Genomic DNA, 25,433 nt, shown 5'->3' with positions numbered 1-25,433 from the left:
CAGATGATATACTTGGAAAATCCTAAAGATTCAACTAAAAAGTTAGTGGAAACAATTCTAGCAAAGTAGCAGGATATAAAAGAAACTCACAAATCATTAGCATTTCTAGATATCACCAACAAAACCCTGAAAGAAGAGACAGTAAGACATACTCCATTTAAAATAACTGTAGACAGTATAAAACAGCTGAGGAACAAACCCAGGAATTATGTGAACATAATTATAAAATGCTTTTTACACAAATCAAGTTAGATTTAAATAATTGGGGAAATATGCATTGTTCATGGATAGGCAGAACTAATATAATAAAAATGACAATTTTACCCAAACTAATATATTTATTCAATGCTATCCCAATTAAATTACCAAAAATTTTACTTTGCTGAGCTAGAAAAAATAAAAAACAAAGTTCATTTGGAACAACAAATAGCCAAGAATATCAAAGGAATTAATGGAAAAAAAAATGTAAAGGAAGGAGGTTTAACAGTACCAGATCTTAAACTATACTATACGGCAGTAATTTTCAAAACTATCTGTTACTGGCTAAGAAATAGAAAGGTAGATCAATGAAACAAAGCAGACATACAATCTACAGCAGCAAATGATTATAGTAATCTTGTCAAATGTAATGACTTAAGCTTTTGGGATAAGAATTCATTATTTGGTAAAAATTGCTGGGAATAGGTGGAAAGCTGTCTGGCAAAAATTGGGCGCAGACCAATATCTTACACCATTTACCAAGATAAGATCAAAATGGATATGTGACCTAGATATAAAGGGAGATATCATAATTAGAAGAACATGGAGCATATTACCTACCAGACTGATGGAGAGGAGAACAACTTGAGAATAAACGAGAGATAAAGAATATTGAGAGGTATAAAATGGTTAATTTTGATTACATTAAATTAAAAAGTTTTTGTACAAATAAAATCAATGTAGCCAAGAGTAGAAGGAAAACAGAAAATTGGGAGAACATTTTTATAGACAGCTTCTCAGATAAAGGTATCATATCTCAAATATACAACAAATTTTATTAACTTTATAAGAACGAGTCATTCCCCAATTGATAAATAGATATGGACAGGCAGTTTTTTGATAAAGAAATCAAAACTACATATAATCACATGAAGATCATATGAAAAAATACTCTAAATCACTAATGATTAGACAAATGCAAATTAAAACAACTTTGAGATATCATCTTACACCTATCAGATTGCTAAAATTATAAACGAAAGTAACAAATGCTGGAGGGGACATGGAAAAATTGGGATGCTAATTCATTGTTGGTGGAACTGTGAAATGATTCAATCATTTTGAAGAGCTATCTGGAATTATGCCCAAAGAGTTATAAAATTGTGTATACCCTTTGACCCAGCAATACCACTAGTAGGTCTGTTTCCCAAGCTGATTAGGGAAAAAGGAAAAGAACTTAAATGTTCTAAAATATAGCAGTTCTCTTTGTGGTAGCAAAGAACTGGAAATTGAGGGAATGCCTGTCAATTGGGGAATGGCTAAACAAGTTGTGGTATATGACTAATAGAATACTACTGCACTATAAGAAATGATGAGCTGGTTGGTTTTAGAAAAACATGGAAAGATTTGCATGAAATAATGAAGAATGAAATGAGCAGAACCAAGAGAACATTGTACACAGTAACAGCAATATCTTTCTAAGAACAAAGTTGAACAACTAAGTCATTTTGAATATTCTAAATACTCAAACTACAAAGAACCTATAAAGGAAGATGTTATCCATATCCAGAGGGGAAAAAAGTACAAAAAGAAGTATGTACAGTATTATTTTACATGCTCACACTATATTTATGTCTAACAGTAATCTTCTCTAGGGCAGGGTACTAAGGGAGACAGAAAAAAAGTGCACAGGAGAGAACAAAACAAAAGCACAGAAAAGCAAGATACCTTTGAAAATGATGTATAGTATTTACTACACAGTGTTTTTTTTTTAAAAAGTAAACAGTGTGAAATGGAAATTCATAGTTTTATACTTAGGAATCTTCTTTTTGTGTTGTGCTATATACACGGAAATGTTTTTTCTGTCTTTTTGTACTGAAGTTCAAAATTAATAAATTTTTTTAAAAAACCCTCAATTGATCCTATGATTCCCACTACCCATCATCCAATATCTCCCCTCTCCTTCATTACTAAATTCCTTGAGAAAGTCATCCATACTTGATGCCTCTACTTTTCATTTCTCACTCTCCTTAAGCCTCTGCAATCTAACTTTCCCCTCCAGCTTCCCTGGCTTCCTTCAAGACAGCTCAAATCACATCTCATGCAGGAGTCCTCTCCTGGTCCCTCCCTGCCCTTCCCTTCTGAGATTACCTCCCCTTTATTCAGTATATATCTTGTATGAATCATTATGTTCATGTTTCCCTATCCATTAGAACCTGAGTTGCCTGGAGGTAGGGATAGTTTTTGACCCTCTTTGTTCTCTCTAGAATGCTTAGCAAAGTGCTTGTCCCATAGTAAGTGCTTAATAAATGCTTGTTGACTGAAATGACTTACCTCACACCCAACAAATTGAAAGAGACTACAAAAGATGGGAGCACTAAATGTTGGAGGGGTGGTGGAAAAAAAGGCACACTAACGCACTATCAGGGGAGCTATGAATTGGGCCAGTCATCTGGAAAGCAATTTGCAATTATGCAAATAAAACGACTAAAATGTCCATATCCTCTGATCCATCATACTCAGAAGTCAAGGATTAAAAAGAAAAAGACTCATATGAGCCAAAACATTTATGGCAGCATTTTGTATAATAGCAAGGAAATGGAAACAAAGCAGATGTCTTTCTTGCATTGGGCAATGGCTAAACAAGTTATGGTACAGGAATGGAATGCCACTACAGGTGAACATAAGGAGACAGAGAAGTCTGTAGATGGGGTCTGGTCAGGAGAACTGGATAGAGCACTCTAGCACAAGGAGAGGTTATGCTCCAGAACAAGAAGCTGACAATATTGTGCAGGGTATGGGAAAAGGTGACAACTCACAGCTTTGTCACTCACCCAGTTGCAGGTCACAGATCTAGGAAAGACTGAAGAGGAGACTTGTACCCAGAGGTGGCATTCTATGGTGAAGAACAATTGCAGGCCCTAGTCTGTGCAACCAGCAAGGGGGAAATTAAGAAGCAAATATCAGTGGTGTGGCTCAGGACCCAGGAGTGGAGCAGGGTCTCAGCTCCAACTTCTAGCCCAAACTGAAGTCTGCAGAGGAATAGCTACAGCAAGAATCCCAGACTAAAGAGGAGCCTGCAGTACTGTCACTCCGAACCAAAGAATTTTCCAACTAGACAATGGTGGCTAAGTCCAGAAGCAGTCTACAGTTGCTCAGACTTAAACCCAGGTTAGGTGCTTATAGAGCTCAGACCAGGGGGAAAATGATCAGACTTTGCCCTGGATCAGACCACTCTGACAGCATTGTACACAAAGTTATGTACTTATTACCTACGTTAACAATATCTCCCAAATTAGTGATTACTTACTACTACTTCTAGAATATACTAATTTGTCATGGAGCACCACCAAGTGGTGAAATATTAGATTTGCTTAAATTATCAGTTAAAAAACAAAAAATAAAGCTACCAAAACATGCTATTGGTATTTGTCATTTTTGTAACATGGAAAAAGGAGTTGGAACCCATTACATGGAAAGGAAGGAATACAAATTTTCAAACAATTCATGATATTTAAAGTTAGTCATCAGCTGCCAAGCCAACAGCATAAATGAATTAATAGAAATAATTCACTGAATGCATTTAATACTACTATTGTCACTAGATCCATTTGAAAATTAACAGATAATCATGTTGGAGTACATAATATAAATTACACAATCTCATAAAGACATATTAAAACTGTCGTGAGAGGTACCATGACATAGGAGATAGAAGGTAGGCAACGGACGAAAACCTGGGTTTAAAACTTGCCTCTTAACACACCCAAGTGGGCCCCAAGTTTATTTTATGTCACTTTAACTTCTCAAAGTGTCCCAAGGAACTTTCTATTACTATAAATTACAGTTGAGTTGCCAATCTTCATCAGTAGACAGAGTTTCTATGAAGGGCGACTACTGAGTTTCTATGAATGGAAGTCCCTGCACTGATCAAATTACAAGACTAGACAAAAAAGAAAGATAAAGAAGACTGAGTTATAAGTACTCCTTCAATACCACAAGTTTATCAGAGGACCTAATTCCTTCTTAACAGGAAATATGTTTTTCACAGGTATAGAGGGGGCAAGAATGTCCTTTGACTCCTAGATCTTCTTCCTTATCTAAGGAAAAGGCAGAATTTCTTATACATTCCCAGCAGCTTCATTTCTATTTGCATGGAAGTAGGAGACAGAAATAGGGCATTTTTTCTTCTCACATATTTAGTACACAAGGAAAAAGAAGCAAACCTGAGAGCAGACAAAAAGCACATCCCAAGAATGCAAAGGTCAGTATCCTCTAACCTTTTTTCTACCACACCCCCTTTTTGTGCAATATGCCATAAATATTACCAAAACAGACTGGGGGTTAGGGGGAAGGGAAGATGAAGAACACAGTTTAGTTGGTATTTTAAAGCATGTGATTGGTTGAATAATACTTCATAGGAGTGTAATAAGACCATAGATCTAGAACTAGAAAGGACCTCAAGAGTTTATCTAGTCTAACCTCCTAATTTTACAGACAAAGAAACTACCAAATTCAGCATCCAATGAACTACGTTACCTGAGATTAACAGTTCAAGGTTTTAAGGTTTTCCTGATTTTATTGATAAGCATTTCTAATTTCTCTCTTTACTTTGTCTACATTCAGAAATTCCACATAAACATGCCACATTATAAAGCACACACTTGTGTATGCTCTCTCCAAGGTCAATGAAAATTGATTACATCTTAATTTATGATTGTTCAAACTTATTTCATATCATATTTTCTAAATGCCAGCAACAGGTCATCAAAAATGTAGTTAGGGGGCAGTTAGGTGGTGCAGTGGATAAAGTACTGGTCCTGAAGTCAGGAGGACCTGGGTTCAAATCCAGCCTCAGACCAAACACTTGACACTTACTAGTTGTGTGACCCTGGGCAAGTCACTTAGCCCCAAATGCCTAAAAAAAAAATGTAGTTAGGATGAGACTCTCAGAAAGCAAAAACAGATGACAAAAGCCAACTGGAGTGGTTCATTTTTGATAAGAACTTTGGGCTGCTGGAAAGATAAAAAGATAGAGAAAAAGATACAGAGTTGTCTTTCATTAGAATATAAAACCTCCATGAGAACAGAAATTGCTTTATTCTTTGTGTTTCTATACCCTTTATGTTTCTATACTAGACACCTAGGATGATGTCTAGTACAGGGTAGGCATTTAGTAAATGCTTGTTAATTAATTAATGTATAACTTAAGTCTTGTCATTCACAGGTACCCCACGGGGAAAAAACAGCTGGTCTTACACAGAACTTAGATCCAGAGTATCAAACACTACGGAATAGGAATTACCTAGGTCACCTTGGGCAAGTCACTTAACTTCTCTAGGTCTCAGTTTGCTTTGCTCTAAAATGAATGGGTTGGACTTCATAGAACTCATTTGGATGGAACCCATAGTTGAATCCCTATGGTTTATAGTTACATTGATGAGGATGGTTTCCTTCTAATACCAAAGGCAAGGGTCCCCCATTAGGGAAAAGAAAAAAAAAGCAAGCAAGCAGGATAAGTAATTCCAGAAGAGTTAATGCAACAAAGCTAGAATCTGATTTTGGGGTATATCTGTAGGAGCTGATTGCAATCACATTCTCAAACTGTTAATAACTGGCTCTTCTATCAAGAGTTTATAACAGGTCATCAAACTTAAGGCTATCATGGGGGTCCCTATTAATGTAGAGTTTCTAAAAATTTAGAGAAGCTTTCACAATCTGGTGATGTTGACTCTAAGGCTTACTTAATATTCAGTGAGTATCTAAAGGACTAACTGAAACTGTATTGGATCTCTGCTTAGAATGCCAGAGCTGGAAGGGAACATATGAGATCCATGCCCTCATTTTACAAATGATTATTTAATTGTTGATATGGCCCTCATATCCAATCAGTTTAAAGTCCTACTGATATTTCCTTTGAAAAATCTGCTGTGTCTGCTTCTCCCCATTCCATTCTTACCACAACTACCCTAGTTGGAGCTCTTACTACTATCTGCCTAACAACTTATCTTTTCTGTCTTGTTTCCCATTAATTCCCTAGGATTCTGTTTTTTCATTCTCTCTACATTTATCAAGCAGTTTTCCCTGTCAGGAATGTCACCCTCCTCATTTCTCCATCAAGGTCCAGCTTAAGGGTCTTTCTTTCTCTGAAAGGCTTCTCCGATCTCTCCTAAACAAACTAATCTCTCTCTCACTTGATTTCATAGCATTTATTGGCAGTTAATACACACAGCCTTATAAGAGATCTGATACTGTTATTTAGCTGTTTGTGCATTTATCTTTTGCCTTCCCTAGCAGACTGTTGCACCTTATGCTTCTCTGAACTCACCACAGTACCTGGCAAATACGGAACAAAAGTTTACACTCAGTTAATATTTGTTCATTGGGTTTGATTTGCTGTTTTTAGCTATGATGTATCTATCATTCAAAGTTGGGTTTCAGTGGGACCTGAAACCATTTCTTCTGAATCCTATAATCTCTTGACTTCAGGTCATTTTGTACCTGAAACTAATTAGGATTTGTGTCATTTTACCATATATGCTGAGCACTGGATCTTTGTTGCAGTAAATGAATCCACAAAAATCGATGAATTCTGTTCTTGGTTTGAAGTTAATAATTCTTGGAATGAAAATTCTGTTGATGATAGGCCATTGCTAGGATTCTTCTCTTTAAACACCCTTTTTTATTTCTTATTCCATTTAATTGCATTAATCCCTTGTGAAGAAAAGGCTTCATTTATCCTTGAAGTTGGTTACTAGAAAATAAAAGTGATACTTTCTTTGAATGGGAAGAGTGTAATACAGTAGGAAAGGCACTTGTGTTCAATTACCCTCTCTATCACTTATTACCTGTATGACTTTGGAGAAGTCACTTAACTTCTCTGGATCTCAGTTTGTCATCTGTAAAATAAGGGAGTTAGAATAAATGATTTTTAAGTTCTCATCCAGCTCTGAGTTTGTGGTCCTCAGATATTATGTCCGTGGCTGAATGTTTTCTAGATAATGTCTAATAATAGTGTTTTCTAATTATACTGTAATTCAGATATTGTAGATGTCTAATCTACAAAATGTAACAAATTTGTTATATAAATCCTCTTGATTATCAATATGTAACATTTTCTTTTTTTCAAAACAACAAAACAAGCCTATTTAGCTTTGTTCTTATTGTCTGTCTGCTTGGCAATTCCAAAGCCAAAAATAAATGCAGCAGCTATGAAGATATCTCTGTTAGAGCCACTATTTTCCCACAGGGTTGAAATATTTCCCACAGGATAACTAGGTGGGGTAGTGGATAGAGTGCTGGTCCTGGAGTCAAGGAGATCTGAGTTCAAATCTGGCCTCAAACACTTACTAGCTATGTGACCCTGAACAAGCCACCTTTCGAAGCTTCTTACTCTCCTTTACACAATCTATATTTCCACAAAATGGGCCTACATGCTGTTCCTCAGACAGAGCATTCTATCTTCCATAGCTCTGCCTTTTCCCAGGCTGTCCCCCAAGCTTGGAATGTGCTGGCTCCTCACCTCAGACTCTCAGAATCCCTAACTTTCTTCAAAACTCAGCTCTAGTGCCATCTTGTATAGAAGGTCTTTCCCCTGACCTTCACAGCTATTCGGACTTCTCAGAAATGACTCTTTGTATTTACTTATTGGAGTAGACATTGTTTCACTAGATTGTATGTAAACTCCATGAGAGAAAGGATTATTTTATTTTTCTCTCTGTAGTCCCAAGGTCTAGCATGGTGCCTGGCACATAGCAGATGCTTAATAACTGCCTGTTGATTGAATGGTATACAATCACTTACAGTTTATTCTTGAAGTTTCTCCTGAAAAGTATTTGGATAGAAGATTTTTCAGGGGCATTTCTAAATCCAATACCTGTCTACTAATATGACTTAAGAATACAGGTAGTCAGTCAATAAGTATTGTCCATCTCTATAAAGGTAAAGGAAATAGATTGTCCTATGACAGTCATGGGGGACCGGGGCGGGGGGGGGGCGGTGCCAGTCCTTCCTCTTAGTCACTGCTGGCAAGATTCTTGCCGGAGTCCTCTTTAATAGGCTGATCCTTCACCTGGAAGATGGTCATCTACCTGAGAGCCAGCATGGCTTCTGAAAGGGCCGAGGAATGGTCCATATGGTGTTTGCCAGAAGCAGAACAGAGGTCTGTACACAACATTTGTTGATCTGACCAAGGCCTTTGATACTGTCAGTCATGAGGGCTTATGGAAAGTTATGTCAAAATTTGGTTGCCCAGAGAAGTTCATCAGTATTGTATGTCAGTTTCACAACAGCATGCTTGCCTGGTTCTGGATAATGGATAATGTTCAATTTCTCAGTCACCAATGAAGTGAAACAAACCTATGTGTTTGCTCCAATGCTTTTTAGCATGCTGTTTTCAGCAATGTTATCAGACGCCTTCAAGGAGGATGAACATGGCATCAAGGTCAGCTACCACACCGACAGTAAATTACTTAACTTGAAAAGGTTACAAGCCAAGACTAAAGTGGAGGGAGAGATAGTGCATGATTTTTTGTTCACAGATGATTGTGCACTCAATGCAGCCTCTGAAGCTGATATGAAACAATGGATGGATCAATTCTCTGCTGCTTGTGCTAATTTTGGCCAAACAATTAACACCAAGAAAACACAGGCACTCCACCAGCCAGTACCACATCATCCATACACAGAACCACAGGTTTTGAATACTGTGGATAAGCCCACTTACTTTGGCATACTTTCCAGGGATGTACATATTGATAATGACATTGAAACACACATTGCCAAAACTAGCTCAGTGTCTGGGAAGCTCAGAAGGAAAGTGTGGGAGAGAAGTATTGACTAACTACCAAACTGAAGGTCCACAGAGCCACTGTGCCAACCTCATTGTTGTATGCCTGTGAAACCTGGACAGTATACCAGCACCATGCCAGGAAACTGAATTGCTTCCATCTGAATTGTCCTGGGAAAATTCTGAATAGCACCTGGCAGGATAAGATACCAGAGAATGAGGTCCTCTCTCAAGCTGAACTACTGTCAAGCACTGAAAATCTACTGCAGAGAGATCAACTCTAATGGTCTGGCCACGTTATCTGAATATCAAACATGTTTGCCTAAAAGACTATTTTATGGAGGCAAGCACTCACAAGGTGGTCAGAAGAAGTGATACGAGGACACTCTCAAGGTCTCTCTTAAGAACTTTGGAATTGATTGTGTGACATGGGAGACCCTGGCACAGAATTGCCCTGCATGCACTCATCAAAGAAGGTGCTTTGCTCTATGAACAAAGCAGAACTGAAATACCTCAAAAGAAACACTGAGATGTACAAATTTAGAGAATCCACTCCAAATGTTCACATGGCCTATTTGTGCCCAACCTGTGGTAGAGCTCATATTGGTCTGATCAGCCACAGTCCAACACACTGTAACTTGACTCTAACAAAGTAATGTCATTTTGTGTTCTTCAAGAACAAGGGGCAACAACCAACCAGCCAACTAAGTATTGTTATGTGCCTACTATGTGCTTCGCATTGCACTGGAGATACAAAAAGAGGCAAAAGGTGCTTTCAGGAAGCCCTCAGGGAGCTCACAATCAGATGGGGAAGACAAGCAAAAAACACATACAAACAAGCTATATACAAGATGAATAAAAACAATAATAAAACTATATACAAGATAAATGAGGAAATAATTAACAGAGAGAAGGCCTTGGAATTAAGAGGGGTTGAGAAAGGCTTCCTATAGTTGGTAGAATTTTAGTTGGAACTTGAAGGAAACCAGGAAAGGCAGAAGGTAGAGTTGAGGAGGGAGAGTATTCCAGGAATGAAGGACAGCCAAAGAAAATACCTAGAGCTGAGAGAGAAAGTGTCTCTTTTGTGGAATAGGCTGTGTCAAAAGATCAAAGAGTATATGGCAGGAAAAATAAGTGGCGCTATACATTTTGTAATTGATCCTGGAGGAGATAGGGAACCACTGCAAGAGGGGTGGGGGTGAGATATGTTTAGACCTTCACATTAGGAAAATTGCATTGCTGGCTGAATGGAGGATGGATTAGAAAGGGAAAAGATTTGTGAAGGCAGACCCACCAGCACTCGTGCAATAGTCCAAGCATTCGGTAATAAAGGCCTGTACCAGAATGGTAGCAGGGTTGCAGCGTCAGAGGAGAGAAGGGGATGTATTCAAGAGGTGTTCCAAAAGTGAGGTATTCCTCAGTTTATTCATACTATACTCTCAAACATGCAAGCCTACCAAAAAATAATTGGAATTCCATAGGTTATTGTTTTCTACCATAAAACATATGAGGCAAAAAAAGAACATATGCCAAATGATAATATTTAAAACATCATTACATTCTGCTCTCGTAAAGGAATATGTTTTACCATAATGTTATAAATGGTGATTAGTTTCTCAGGCTAGCCCATAAATGCCTACTTAACTCCAAATTTTAGCTTAGCGCTTAGCACAGTATGTGGCACAAAGGCCCTTACTATTAATTGACTGACTGACAATGTGACTATTCAACAGTACTGTAGAACATAACCACAATTTATAACATTGTTTCTATAGAAAAATGCAACCACAGTTGGAACTATAGATACCAAGAGCCTATCTTTCTGGTCATGGATCCTAGTCAGAGGGTACTTCTACTTCTCACTACATTATACACATCCTATAAAAGAATAGGAGTTTCCCTTCCTTTCAATTTCTAGAATGAGATAAGAAACTTCGTTCAACAGAGCTTCTGGGAAGATAAGGGAATGAAGTGTCTATGTGCAATGACCATGGCTTTATAAGGAAGCAGAGGTACCCAAGGCAATAGGCTTATGTATGGCAACAGTTCCTGCTAAAGCCACCAGATGGTATGATTAGTGATAAAGGTGGAGCAGCCATGTGTAGGAAAGGGTCCCTCAAAAATCAGGTGTTCATAAGTAAGAAACTGCCATTACTATTAAATTAACTTTGAGTTAAGTTTAGCCAATTTAAACCTTGACTGAAGTTTAACCAACATAAATCAAATCACCTCAAGGAAGTCAAATGAACATAGAAACAGTTTTAGCCAGCAAACATTTGATCTTGTTAAATAGTAAGATATAACATACAAGGACAACATCAGCTTGTGATAAAAAACTGCCTGAAAAATCTTAAGCATTACAGGATCATAGATTTTGAGTTGCAAAGGGCCTCATAGGCCATACAATCAAACCATTTCATCTTACAGATGAGGAAACTGAGACACCAGAGAAATAAAGTGACCAAAGAGGGAGAGAGATTATGCACATCTCCTAAAATAGTGAGAAGTTGCACAGAAGAAAACAAATTTATAAAAGTCAGGTGACATGCCCAATTAAGCTAGGACATCACAAGAGTATCCAAGAATGAAACTTAAAAAAGTAAACAGATAAAAAATGGGAAATATTTGTCAAAACTTCTATAACAAATAATTTTCTCTATCAATAACAGTGAAATTATGAGCAGCTAGGTGGCACCATGGACAGAATGCCAAGCCTAAAGTTAGGAAGATTCATCTTCCTGAGTTCAAATCTGGCCTCAAGACACTTCCTAGCTGTGTGACCCTGGGCAACTCACTTAACCCTGTCTGCCTCAGTTTCTCATCTGTAAAATAAGCTGGAGAAGGAAATGGCAAACTACTCCAGTGTCTTTGCCAAGAAAATCCCAAATGAGATCACAAAGAGTTGGACCCAAATGAAATGACTGAATAACAACAACAAATAGTAAAATGACAACATTTGGACTCTAATTTCACAATCGATGTAATGGCAATAAAGAAAACAAAACAGGAAGAGCAACTTGACTAGACCAAGCAAAACCAGAAGTCGTCCACGCTAAAGATAACACAATTTTGATATATAAAATGCAGGATGACACCAAACACCCGGACAAAATGTAAAATGTTATTGAACCAGGGGAAAAAAAGATAATCAAGAAAATCTCTATCAACCACCCTCTTCTCTTTGAGACTCTCTTTTCTATAGATTTTCAAAATGCTGCTCTCTCCTGGTTATCCTCCTACCTATACGACTGCTCAGGCTCCTTTGCTGGATCTTTATCCAGTTCATGCCCAATAATGGTGGGTATACCCCAGGGCCTGGTCCTGGGGCCTCTTCTCCCTTTGTACTATTTCACTTGAAGATCTATCAAATCCCATGGATATAACTGTCACCTCTATGCTAATAATTCTCAAATCAACTTATCCAGCCCTAACCTCGAGTCTCATATCTCCAACTATCTTTTGGACATCTAAAAGTAAATGTCCCACAAACATCTTGTAGTCGACATGTCCAAAACAGAACTCACTATCTTTTCCTCCCAACCCTCCCCCGATTCCAAAATTACTTATTACCGTTAAGGGCAGCATCATCTTCCCAGTCTTACGACTTCACTGTCATCCTTGACACCTCACTATATTTCATTCCCCAATCTGTTGCCAAGGCCCATTTAATTTTACCTTTGTAATATCTCTTGCATATACATCTTCTCTTCTGATACTGCCACCACTCTGGTGCAAACTCTCATCACTTCATGCCTGGACAACTGCAATAGCCTATTAGTGGGTTTGCTTGCCTCAATTCTCTCTCCCTCCAGTCTACCCCAACTCTGCTATCAAAGTGATCTTCCTAAATTACAGCTCCTCTGTTACCCACCAACTCAACAAACTCTGGTGGCTCCCTATCACTTCCATGATCAAACACAAAATCCTCTGGCATTTGAAGCCCTTCGTAACTTGCCCCTCCTGGTTGCTCCTCAAACAACACACTCTATCTCCAGACTTCAGGCACTTTCACCAGATGTTCCCCTATGCCTGGTATGCTCTCCTTTCTCATCTCTACTTCTGGGCTTCCCTCGAGCTCCAACTAAAATCCCATCTCCTACAGAAAGCCTTTCTGAGTCTTTTTAATTTTAGTGCCTTTTCTCTGTGGATTATTTCCGATATATACAGTATGTAGTTGGTTTGTACATTAGGTCATGAACTCCTCAAAAGCAGGGACTATCTTTTACCTTTCTTTGTATCCTTATGCTTTTTACCCTTACAACAGTACTTGGTAGATAGTAAGCACGTAAAAAATGTTTATTTGGGGGGGGAGCCAAGATGGTGGAGTGAAAGCAGTGACTTGCTTGAGCTCTCTCCCAAATCTCTCCAAATACTCATAAAAAATGGCTCTAAACAAATTCTGAAGCAGCAGAACCCACAAAAAGACAGAGTGAAACAAATTTCCAGCCCAAGACAACCTGGATGATTGATCAGAAAGGTGTATCGCTCCAGGAGCACAGCGCAGTGTGGTGTGGGCGCGCAGGCCACAGCGAACCTGGAGCAGGCCTCAGAGGACTGAATCTCCGGCAGCTGTGGAGGTTTCCAGACTCCTCAATCCATGAATGCCAAAGACAACTTAGAAGGTCAGTGGCAAAAGTCTGTTTCTGTTGGTGCTGAGACAGGAAGGTATGGTTTCAGCTCCACTCCCCAAGAGCGTGGCCCCGGGCGGGGGGGGGGGGGGAGGGGAGGCAGCTGCTTCCCGAGCTGCTGGCCCATAGACTGAGGGGGAATCCAGTGGCTGATCAGAGAGGGACTGCAGGGATCTCTTTGCCAGTGCTGAGGCGGGAATCTCTTGCTTTGCCCGTGTGTGGATCTGGGTCATAGTTCTGGGCAGCAGTGCTGGGGTGAGGAGGAGCGCTGGCGTGGTGGAGCTTGGAGTGGCTGTGGAGAGAAAACCCTCCTCATAGTTACGGGACAGAAAGGAATACTTGTGGTCACAGGCCAGGAAGGGAGTAAACACCTCGCCCCTTATCATACCACCTTGGAAGAACTGAAAATTTACAGGCCCCTACAAGTACTTTGGAAAACAGCTACACAAACCCCTGAAGCTTGGGACAATACACTCTCCACATTGGAAGCAGACTCTTACCTTAACAAGGAGTTTAAAACTCAAAATCCCTTTTGTGCTCTTCCAAGGCCTAGGACTCATTCATATTTTTCTTGGAGACTTTGGATGTAGCAGCTTTGACTTTGTTGTCTTCTTCTGGTTGTATATTTTGATCTTCTTTGTCACCAAAGTAAGATTCTGTGGTCTGACTCTTTTTGTGTTGCTTGCTCATGATCCCAGCCAATTACTTGAGTTTTAAACTCTTTGTTAAGGTAAGAGTCTGCTTCCAGTGTGGAGAATGTATTGTCCCAAGCTTCAGGGGTTTGTATAGCTGTTTTCAGAGATACTTGTAGGGGCCTGTAAATTTTCAGTTCTTCCAAGGTGGTATGAGAAGGGGCGAGGTGCTTACTCCTTTCCTGGCCTGTGACCACAAGTATTCCTTTCTGTCCCGTAACTGTGAGGAAGGCTTCCTCTCCACAGCTACTCCAAGCTCTACCATGCCAGCATTCCTCCTCACCCCAGCACTGCCGCCCAGGACTGTGACCCAGTTCCAGACATGGGCAAAGCAAGAGATTCCTGCCTCAGCACTGGCAAAGAGATCCCTGCAGTCCCTCTCTGATCAGCCACTGGATTCCCCCTCAGTCTGTGGGCCAGCAGCTCGGGAAGCAGCTGCCCCCCCCCCAGGGCCAGGCTCTTGGGAAATGGAGCTGAGACCCCGCCTTCCTCTCTGACCACAGAGAGAAACAGACTTTTGCCACTGACCTTCTAAGTTGTCTTTGGCATTCATGGATTGAGGAGTCTGGAAACCTCCACAGCTGCCCGTGACTCAGTCCTCTGAGGCCTGCTCCAGGTTTGCTGCGGCCTGTGCGCCTACGCTGCGCTCCCAGCCCGGCGTGATACACCTTTCTGATCAATTATCCAGGTTGTCTTGGGCTGGAAATTTGTTTCACTCTGTCTTTTTGTGGGTTCTGCTGCTTCAGAATTTGTTTAGAGCCATTTTTTATGAGTATTTGGAGGGGTTTGGGGGAGAGCTCAAGCAAGTCACTGCTTTCACTCTGCCATCTTGGCTCCGCCCCCCCTCAAAAGGGATTTTGAGAAGCAAGTAAGGGAAGTAGAGGAAAAACTGAGAGTGATGCAAGAAAATCACGAAAAATGAGTCAACAGCCTGCTAAAGGAGACCCAAAAAAATACTGAAGAAAATAACACCTTAAAAAATAGCCTAACCCAAATGGCAAAAGAGGTCCAAAAAGCCAATGAGGAGAAGAATGTCCTAAAAAGAAAAATTGGCCAAATGGAAAAGGAAGTCCAAAAGATTACTGAAGAAAATACTTCCTTAAAAATTAGAATAGAGCAATTGGAAGATAGTGACTTTATGAGAAATCAAGACACTGTAAAACAAATCCAAAAGAATGAAAAATTAGAAAACAATGTGAAATATCTCATTGGAAAAACAACTGACCTGGAAAATAGATCCAGGAGAAAGAATTTAAAAAGTATTGGACTATCTGAAAGCCATGATCAAAAAAAGAGCCTAGACATCATCTTTCAAGAAATTATCAAGGAAAACTGCCCTGATATATAGTATAACCAGAGGGCAAAATAGAAATTGAAAGAATCCATGGATCTCCTCCTGAAAGAGATCCCCAAAGGAAAACTCCTAGGAATATTGTAGCCAAATTCCAGAGTTCCCAGGTCAAGGAGAAAATATTACAAGCTGCCAGAAGGAAACAGTTCAAGTACTGTGGAAACACAATCAGGATAACACAAGATTTAGCAGCTTCTACATTAAAGAACCACAGGGCATGGAATATAATATTCTGGAGGGCAAAGGACATAGGATTACAACCAAAAATCACCTACCCAGCAAAACTGAGTATAACCTTCAGAGGAAAAAATGGTCATTCAGTGAAATAGAGGACTTCCAAGCATTCTTGATGAAAACACCAGAGCTGAATAGAAAATTTGACTTTCAAATACAAGACTCAAGTGGAACATGAAGAGGTAAACAGGAAAGAGAAATCATAAGAGACTTATTAAGGTTGAACTGTTTACATTCCTGCATGGAAAGATGATATTTATAACTCATGAGACTTTTGTCAGTATTAGGGTAGTTGGAGGAAAAAAATTATATATATGTATAGATAGATGATAGATAGATAGATAGATAGATAGATAGAATAGATGATAGATAGAGGGCACAGGGTAGTTGAAGATTAAGGGGTCATATCTGGAGAATAAAATTAAGGGATGAGAGAGGATTATACTGGGAGAAGAAGAAAGGGAGAAGTAGAATGGGATAAATTATTTCACAAAAAACAAACAGACCAGAAAAGAAAAGTCTCTTACAGTGGAGGGGAAACAGGGGAAGGTGAGAGGGAATGAGTGAATCTTATTCTCATAGGATTTGGCTTAAGGAGGGAATAACATACACATTCAATTGGGTATGGAAATCTGTCTTACCCTACAGGAAAATAGGGGGAGAAGGGGACAAGAGAGCAGGGGGATGATAGAGAGGAGGGCAGACTGGGAAAGGGAGTAATCAGAAGTAAATACTTCTGAGGAGGAACAGGGTCAAAACAAAGAATAGAACAAATAGGAGGGCAGGATAGGATTAAGGGAAATAGAGTTAGTTTTTCACAACATATCTATTATGGACATGTTTTGCATAACTACACATGTACAACCTATATTGATTATTGAGTTGCTTGCCTTTTCAACGAGGGTGGGCAGGGAGGGAGGAAGAGAGAAAATTTGAAACCTAAAGTTTTAAAAACATATGTTTAAAAAAAATGTTTTCACATGCTACTGGGAAATAAGAAATACAGGAAATGGGGTACAGAAGTCTATCCTGCCCTACAGGAAAATAGAAGGGGAAGGGGATAAGAGAAGGGGAGAGAGACAGAAGAGAGGACAGACTAGAGGAAGGGATATTCAGAATGCATGCCATCTTGGGGTAGGAGGGGGGGAAGATGGGGTATAAATCTGGAATTCAAAAACTTCTGGGAGTGAATGTTGAAAGCTAAAAATAAATAAATTTATATTAAAAAAGAAAAAAAATGTTTATTTACTGATTGACCCTTGATAGAAACAGGAAAGGATTTGGGGAAAAAGAAAATGGTTCAGTTTTGGACATGATGAATTGAAATGCTAGAGCAAGTAGATGGAGATATGGAGGAACTTAGCAGTGAAAGGAGAGGTGGATAAGTAGATCTGGAAGCGTATCTGTGTACAGCAGACAGTTGACTCTTTAGGCATTGATGAGATCACAGAGAGTGGTTTTTTGGTTTTTTGGTTTGTTTTTGTTTTTTTATAGAGAGCGTTAATAGAGAAGTGAAAAGGGCCCAGGACAGAGGCCTAAGGGTAGAGCCACATAGAGAAAGGATATAGATGATGGTACCATAAGTGAGACTCAGAAGGAATAGTCAGATAGTGAGTAAATCCATAACAAAGCAATCATACAACTAACAGTTCAAAAGAACACAAGATTCCATTGTGCTTATTTTTTGTAGACTATTAAAGAAAAAAAAAGGTTCAACCACACTATGTTTTAAATAGGCTTTTGAAAGGTATCTTGGGACTATAAACCACTGTTTCCTACTTCCAAAAGTCTAATGCACAAACAAGTACTTTTTAAGCTGGGACTACTTATAATTTCTGAGTCACAAGTCCCTTTCCTCAGTTCCCCCAACATTAGATACCTACAACTTTCAGATGAGTTGTAATTCCTTGCAGTTTCACATACATAAAAATAACCTAGTACATCTAATTTCAAACCAATAAAACTACCCAAAATGTGGCAATATATACATAATTATTTTAATGGAAATTTTTATTGATAATACTAGGATCTCACATTTCCTCAACTTCCTTTTATTCCTTCTTTTCCACAAATATATAGGATGTCCCAAAAGTCAACTTTTGGGACATCCTGTATTCTACCACTTTTCTTTTAACATTCAGTTTTTATACATGTCCAGTTCTTTGGAATGCTAGAGATTTGTTCCTTTTTTTTTTATAAAGGAATAGGTGAGGTGTACAAGGAAGTAACACATTATTTTTAATTACTCTACAAATAGTATTTTCAAAAGCACCTACAACACGAAATAACTCAATTCTTTGGGGTCTTATAGTCATGTCAAAAGAATGGAAAATAGTGCCATTTTACAGGACATATTTTATGGACTTTCTTCACTATAAATCAGAATATAAGCTATCAATATCTAACATCACTTCAGTATACAATGTATTCAACAAATGTGATCAGAGATAACAAAAATTTTAAAAATTAAGAGAAATATGCTCACCAAAATTCCATCCATAGATGAAACTTTTTCCCAATTCTCCCAAGCCTTTTTCCTGACATGATTTGGTATCTTTAGTTTCTGACATAATGTAGTAAAATCAGGGTCTTCTGCTTCTTCAAATTCAAGCCTAAAGACAGAAATAAGTTTATAAAAGGCATATGGAAATAAACCAAGATGATAAAGTAAAACATTTCCCTCAGACAACTACTGATAACCTGAAAAATGACAAGTAGTATTAATTTCATTCCTACTGTCTAAAAAAGTTGTGTTTTGTATAATAATAATAATAATAATGATGATGTCAGAACATTTATATAATGCTTTATGGTTTGCAAAAATGTTTTACATGTTATTTTATGTATATCTATATATGCTTTTTAAAAATTTTCTTTCCTTGATCTTTCCTTTACTGCATACCACACTGGTGAAAGCTGCTGGCTTGCTTCACCAACATATACTCCAAGGTAACCAAACAGTTTTGAGGGAGAAAAAAAGTGAGTTAACTACTTTAAGAAGAAGAGATGATGATAAGAAAGGACTACAAATAATATTACAATAATCAAGCATTGGGTGATTTGTCAACACATAATCAATTTCATTTTAAAAATTTTACTGACAAGTATATGCTTGAAAATGAGCTATCTTCTGTTAGAACATTTTCCAGCCCTTACTTGACCAATTAAAATGTATTACAAAGCTAGGTTTATCACTCTTTCCCCCCTGTCTTTAGTATTTCATTTATTTGCTTTTAGAAGAAAGAGTTGTATATCATTGCAGGAGACTGCCCTCCTCCCTCACAACCTTCTGCCTTCCATTTCTTAAGTGTTTTCCCTTAAAGAAGCTATTATAATTGCTAGCTAGGTGGCACAGTGGATAAGTACTAGACTTAAGAGTTTAAATCCTGCCTTAAATAATTATTAGCCATGTAACTCTGGACAACTTAACATTTCTCAGTCTTGGTTTCTTCATCTGTGGTTGTGAGGACCAAATGAGGTAATATACGTAAAGTACTCTGAAAACCTGAAAGTGTTAATACAAATCTTAGCAATAGCTATTATTAATGTTATTGTTGACTGATTCAAATCCATTTAAAATATGCTACTTGATTATATAACAATGAAGCGTAGTTTCTCTTCCACCTAACTCAGCTGAGTTGAGATTCTAGTAGCAAGGACCAAATCAACACTGCTGGAGAAGAGTGAGACCCTGCCACCTAGTATAGCTGAGTCCAAGCACAGGACTAGGTCTCAAAGCAAAGTTTCCATTACTATGGCCAGAGTAGATCTGCCTCAGCTGGGTAGATTCTTTAAAGAAGGGATTCTGAACCTTTTTTGTGTCATAGAATCCCCTTTGACAGTCTGGTAAAATCCAGAGATCCCTTCTCAGAAGAATGTTTTTAAATACAGAAAATAAAATACAAGGGAAACCAATTATATTGAAATAGTTATCAAAATATTCTTTAAAAAAATAAGTTCACAGAATTCAGTTTAAGAACTCTTGCTTTAGAGTTTAATTAATTATCCATGATTACGACATTACATTAGTAGGAATAACAGTGGATATACTGCATTTTGAATGACTTAAAGTATGAGGGAAGACTTTAAAGAAAAGTTATTGTCATTCTCATTTCCTTCAAGAAATACAAACTGATGTGGAGAAAAAAGTTTCCTTCTTTTTAGCCAGTTCATAACCATATCTTGGATGCTTGTGGTCACCCTGGGATATTTTCAAGGAATTTTTAGTTGTAGAGAAAATTGGAAATCAGAAAATATTGCTTTTATGATTTTTTTATTATTATATAAATGTTTTTGTTAAACATATTAATTTCCAATCTATTCTTTTGCGCCCCCCCCTTACTCTGCAAGCCATTCTCTTCTCACATGTCTGGCACATAGTAAGGGCTTAATATTTGCTTTGATAAATTGATAGATTGATTTTTAAAAGGAAAAAAAGTAGTTTAGCAAACAAACCAGCACATCAATTGTGTCTAACAGTTCATGCAGCATTCTTCCAGTAGACAGTAGACAGCTCAATATAATTACACAGAGTTCTGTTTCAACTTATTGTTGTAATTACTGTATACATTGTCTCCCAGTTCTGCTTACTTCACCCTTGTACTGGTCCACATAAATTTTCCCACAATTCTCTTGATTTTTCATATTGGTCTCTTATTATAATGCAGTAACATCCCATCCCATTCATGCAACAATCTGTTTTGCCATTATGAAATCAATGGTAATCTACTTTGGTTTCCAATTCTCTATTACCAAAAAACAAAACAAAACACCAAAACACCTTCTATGAGTATTCTGGTAAATATGGGTCCTTTCTATCTAACCTCCTTAGAAGCACGATCTCAAGGTCAAAGGGTATGGTCATCTTAGCATAATTACAAATTGTTTTCTGCAATACATGGACCAATTCATAGCTCCAGCAGCAGTGTATTAATGTGTCTTCCCAAATCTCATCCAACATTGATCATTCTCATCTTTTACAATTTTCTGTGTATAAAGTGAAACCTCATAGTTGTTTTGAATTACACTTGTGTTTCACTTTTGTTTTTGTATCTTTAGCACTTAGCGCAGTGCCTCACAAATAATAATCAAAATGCTTACTGTGTGGGTTCTTTTATTGTTATTAATTTAGAGCAATTTTCTATAGTTGTTAATAGTGTGCACCTCTTTTGAGAATCTTTGGTTCGTATACTTTGACAATTTATCCTCCACTGTAGAATGACTCTGTGTGTATGTGTGTGTATATATCTTGGAAATAAGACTATTCTGAGACATTTCATGCAATGATTTTATTTTTCCCAAAAGACAAGTTTCCCATCTTATTCTAAATATACTGATTTTTTTTTTAGGGTATGCGGGGGGCGGGGCAGGGGAGGCAATTGGGGTTAAGTGACTTGCCCAGGGTCACACAGTAAGTGTCAAGTATCTGATCTGAGACCACATTTGAACCCAGGTCCTCCTGAATCCAGGGCTGGTGCTCTAGCCACTGCGCCACCTAACTGCTCCTAAATACACTGATATTTTGTTTTCTGCAAAAGCTTTTCAATTTCATGTAACAGAAATCATCTATTTTACCTTTTGTAATTTCCTTGATACCTTGTTGGTTAAGTATTCTCCTCCTGAAAGATAACTGATCTCATTTTATTCATTTTTATTATGGTCTGACCTTTTATATTCAGGTCATATGTCCATCTTGACCTTATTGTGGTATATGGTGCAAGTTGTTGGTCAAAAATCCAATTTTTTACTAATTGCTTTCTGGTTTTCTCAGCAGTTTCTGCAATACTTTTGTTTTGTATGTTGTCTGTCACGACAAACAGGAATTGCTAGTGTTAGGAACACTACTAGAACAGCTTGACTAGCTGAATAAAGAAAGACATTTTCAGCTACGCCACCATACTTATATATTTTCATTATATTAAAACACTCAAGATGTTTTCTATGAGCCTATTAAAAACAAACCAAATATTATATCTAACTGTTGTTGTTTAGTTGTATCCAACTCTTTGTGACCCCATTTGGGGTGTTCTTGGCAAAGATCATGGACTGGTTTGCCATTCCTTCTCCAGCTGATTTTACAGATGAGGAAACTGAGGCAAACAAGGTTTGTTTCTGCCTTGAGGTTACAGCTCTATTGAAGGGCAATGGATGCTAGTATATACAATTTTTTTTAATCAAAAAAATCAACTCAGAGGCCACATTTGAACTCAGGAAGATGAGTCTGACTTCAGGCCCAGCACTCTCTATCCACTCTATTCTTGCCACCCAATTCCATAGTAGGATCTAACAATAACACCAGGTTGACTTTTAATTGTATATGCTAGCATCCATTGCCCTTCAATAGAGCTGTAACCTCAAGGTAAAAACAAGTCTTGGCTTCCTTCAAATCCCAACTAAAATCCCAGCTTCTGGAAAAAGCTTTTTCCAATCCCCCTTAATGCTAGTGCCTTCCTTCTGTCCATTATCTCCAATCCATCCTATATAGATCTTGTTGTACTTAGTTGTTTGCATGCTGTCTCTCCAATTAGATGGTGAGGTCCTTGAGGTCAGGGGTTGTCTTTTGCTTTTCTTGTATTCCCTGTGCATAGCAATGGTGCCGGATGCTTAATAAATCTTTACTGCCTGACTGGAGAATAAATATACTAAGTGTATGCTTTTCAATATAAAACATAAAGAATAACTGACAAAGAAGAAAAATAATCAGGAAGTTGTAACATACATAGAACACATCGCCCTGTAATATTCTACTGTATCCACTAGGGTTGCTCACATAAAGATTTCACTAAGTAAACAATTCCATGTGAGTTGGGCATTGCTAAACATTCTACAAAACAATACTAAAGATATAAGACATCAATGTCCCTACCCACCAGAAATTTTAAATCAACTTTGACATGCCGATGCAGACCTACATGCAAGGATGAGTTTCATCTAAATGTGAGGAAGAAAAATAAAGACTAAATTAATAGGGCAGTCCTTGCCAGCTTTAATTTTAAATGCTTGCACTGCAAATTACATTACTGAACGTGTTTCACAAGGGTTTTAAACAGGTACCAAGTAAGAAAATTCTACTAATGAGCTACTTTGTTACATAATCACTACAAATAACTTTACATTTCCCACCTAACATCTTAAAGCATTGCAATACACAATGGCCAGGGCTCAGACCTCACTAAATCTCTTATTAGTCTTGTAACACCACCAAAGTGTGAACCCTCATTCTAGGCAGTCAGTTAGATGACTGTGCCCTCAATTCTGACAGTAAATGTCCCCCCCACCCCCCCACTCCCCGACAGTAAGCTCTTGCAAGACAGTAAAAGCAATATTTTTAAATTAGCTTTATTATTCAGGAAGTGGCAGAGTATGATATTCGCACCCTGGCATTCAACAGACAATTGGGGGGGGGGGAAGAAAAGGTGTTTTGTTGTTTTCTTTTTTAACGCATCTAATTAGGTTGCATTGTCTCAGACCCAAACTATCATCAAACCCCAACACACAGAATAGAACAGGATTCTGGTGCATCTCTAAGGAGAAAACAATGCTCTTTCTCCCCGACTAGCCCAGTTTTACTCGGAGACCTCCAAGCAGAGTCACTACCCCCGACCCACCCCAGCCGTCTTCCTCAACAACCCGAGGGAGAAAGAAGCCACCTGTCACTTCTTCTCCCCAGGACCCAGGCCCGCCCCACCCACCTGTCAACCTGGGGCCAAGCCTGCCGCCTGGAAGCCCCGTCCCCTGGCCCGGTGGCCCGCGTCTGCAGCTGTCAGCCCGGCCGGGGGCGGGTGGAGAAGAGCCGCCGCCGCCGCCGGGTGCTTGCCCCCGCTCCCGGCTCGGGCCCGGAGTGCCGCCCTGCCAAGCAGCCGGCCCCTCCCTGGACGCCGCGGCGTCCGCCGGGCGCCCCCCTCCCCCGAGAGGCTCCGGCCCCGGCTTTCTCACCTGACGAGAGGCAGGTCCTCTGGGCCGCTGTCCGGCTCCGGTTCCTCCTCGCGAGGGGGAGGGGAAGGCGGCGGCGGCGGCTCCGGGGTCGAAACAGCCGGTTTGCGAGGGGCTTTGGGTGGCATGACTGACTGACTGGCAGGAGCGACGAGGGGGTGGGAGGTGAGGGGGAAGGGGAGCACGCGCACACGCGCCCTTCCCTGTGAACGCGCCGCACCAGCCGCCCCTCGTCCTCTCTCGGCTCCCGTTAGAAAACTTTAAGCTCTCCCCGAAAACAACCAAACAACCGGGAGAACCCTGTCTCCACCCACCTCTCTACCCCTAGCCCGGCACCAAAAGCTCCGCGCTCAACCGCGGGAAAACGTCACTTCCGCTCCTGCGCGATAAGTCCAACCGAGGTCCCGGCCCGCCAGCCGAGCCGGGGAGGCCGAAGACAGAAGGTCCCCGGGAAGGCCCCTCCCTGCCCGAGTCCCCCGGTGTGTACTGCGCCGAGCGGCCCCGTCCGCTGCCGGGGTTGGTTTACCTGGCGGCACGGAGAGGACGGATCTGGCAGCCGACCGACCCTGAGCCCCAGCCGCCAACCCCGGGCTCGCCCCCCCGACCAGGCCCGGGGTGGTCCTTCCGTCTGGTTACCTGCAATGCCGTTGCGCCTCCCGGGATGCGGACTCAATTCTGACCCGTGTGGTGACGGGGAAGACCGAATTCATAAAGGATCCCCTCCCTCCCGCCTCCATCTCCAGCCTCAGACACTGACTGGGACCCTGGGCAAGTCATTTCACCTGTTTGCCTCAGTTTCCTCAACTGTAAACTGGGGATAATACTGGACCTACCTCCCAAGGTGGTTGTGAGGATCAAATGAGATAATAATTGTAAAGCTCTGTAATAGCGCAGTGTCTGGAGCGCTGCAAGTGCTGTGTCAGTGTTTATTATCATTGGCATCGTTATCCATAGTAAATCCTTAGCACAGTGCCTGGCACATTTTTGTTGTTGTTCAGTCATGTGCGACTATTTGTGACCTCATCTGGGGTTTTCTGGGCAAAAATACAGGAGTGCTTTGCCATTTCTTTCTCCAGCTCATTTTATAGATGAGGGAACTGAAGAAACAGAGGTTAAGTGACATGCCCAGGGTCACACAACTATTAAGTGTAAGAAGCCAAATTTGAACTCAGTTCTTCCTGATTCCAGGCCCTCTGCTCTATCCATTGAGCTACCTAGGTGCCTCCCACCGGACACATGGTAAACAGTGTCTTTTCTATCTATCTGTACATACATATGTGTGTACATATATATGCATATATTAGCTATTATCGTTATCTTTATTAATTGTCAATCGATTATTAGGGTTAGTTTTGATATGATTAGGATTTGATAGCAGAGTGGTGAAGTGGAAAGATCACAGGCTCTGGACTCAGAAGTCTTGAGTTCAAATCCTACTTCTGATGCTTACTACATCTGAGGCCTTATGAAAATCAATTAATCTCTCTCAGTTCAGTTTACTCATCTGTAAAATGAGAGGTTTGGGACTAGATGGCCTCCTTACATCCCTCCCAGCCCTAGGTCTGTGAATCCATGATGCCATGATCTTTCAGCACACAACATTCACTATA

At 39.6% G+C, this 25,433-nt stretch overlaps 1 protein-coding gene across 2 annotated transcripts in view; it reads right to left on the bottom strand.

Annotated features, from left to right (window-relative positions):
* Positions 1–24,171, bottom strand: part of RB1 (RB transcriptional corepressor 1) — a 184,702-nt gene extending 160,531 nt beyond the window's left edge. Inside the window, exons 1-2 of one of the 2 annotated variants that reach the window (XM_020993794.2) lie at positions 23,827–24,171; positions 18,377–18,503 (exon numbers count right to left, since the gene is read on the bottom strand). In XM_020993794.2, coding sequence (XP_020849453.1) covers positions 18,377–18,503; positions 23,827–23,951 — 252 coding nt within the window. In that variant the 5' untranslated portion in view covers positions 23,952–24,171. The remainder of the gene's footprint in view (positions 1–18,376; positions 18,504–23,826) is intronic. The other variant, XM_020993795.2, reaches the window with a different exon arrangement.
* Between the last annotated feature and the right edge of the window lie 1,262 nt (positions 24,172–25,433).

The sequence above is a fragment of the Phascolarctos cinereus genome, unplaced genomic scaffold (genome assembly GCF_003287225.1).
Source record: "Phascolarctos cinereus isolate Bilbo 61053 unplaced genomic scaffold, phaCin_HiC Scaffold_726;HRSCAF=1367, whole genome shotgun sequence".
Taxonomy (NCBI): Eukaryota; Metazoa; Chordata; class Mammalia; order Diprotodontia; family Phascolarctidae; genus Phascolarctos; species Phascolarctos cinereus.
This window is presented reverse-complemented; position numbering and strand designations above follow the sequence as displayed.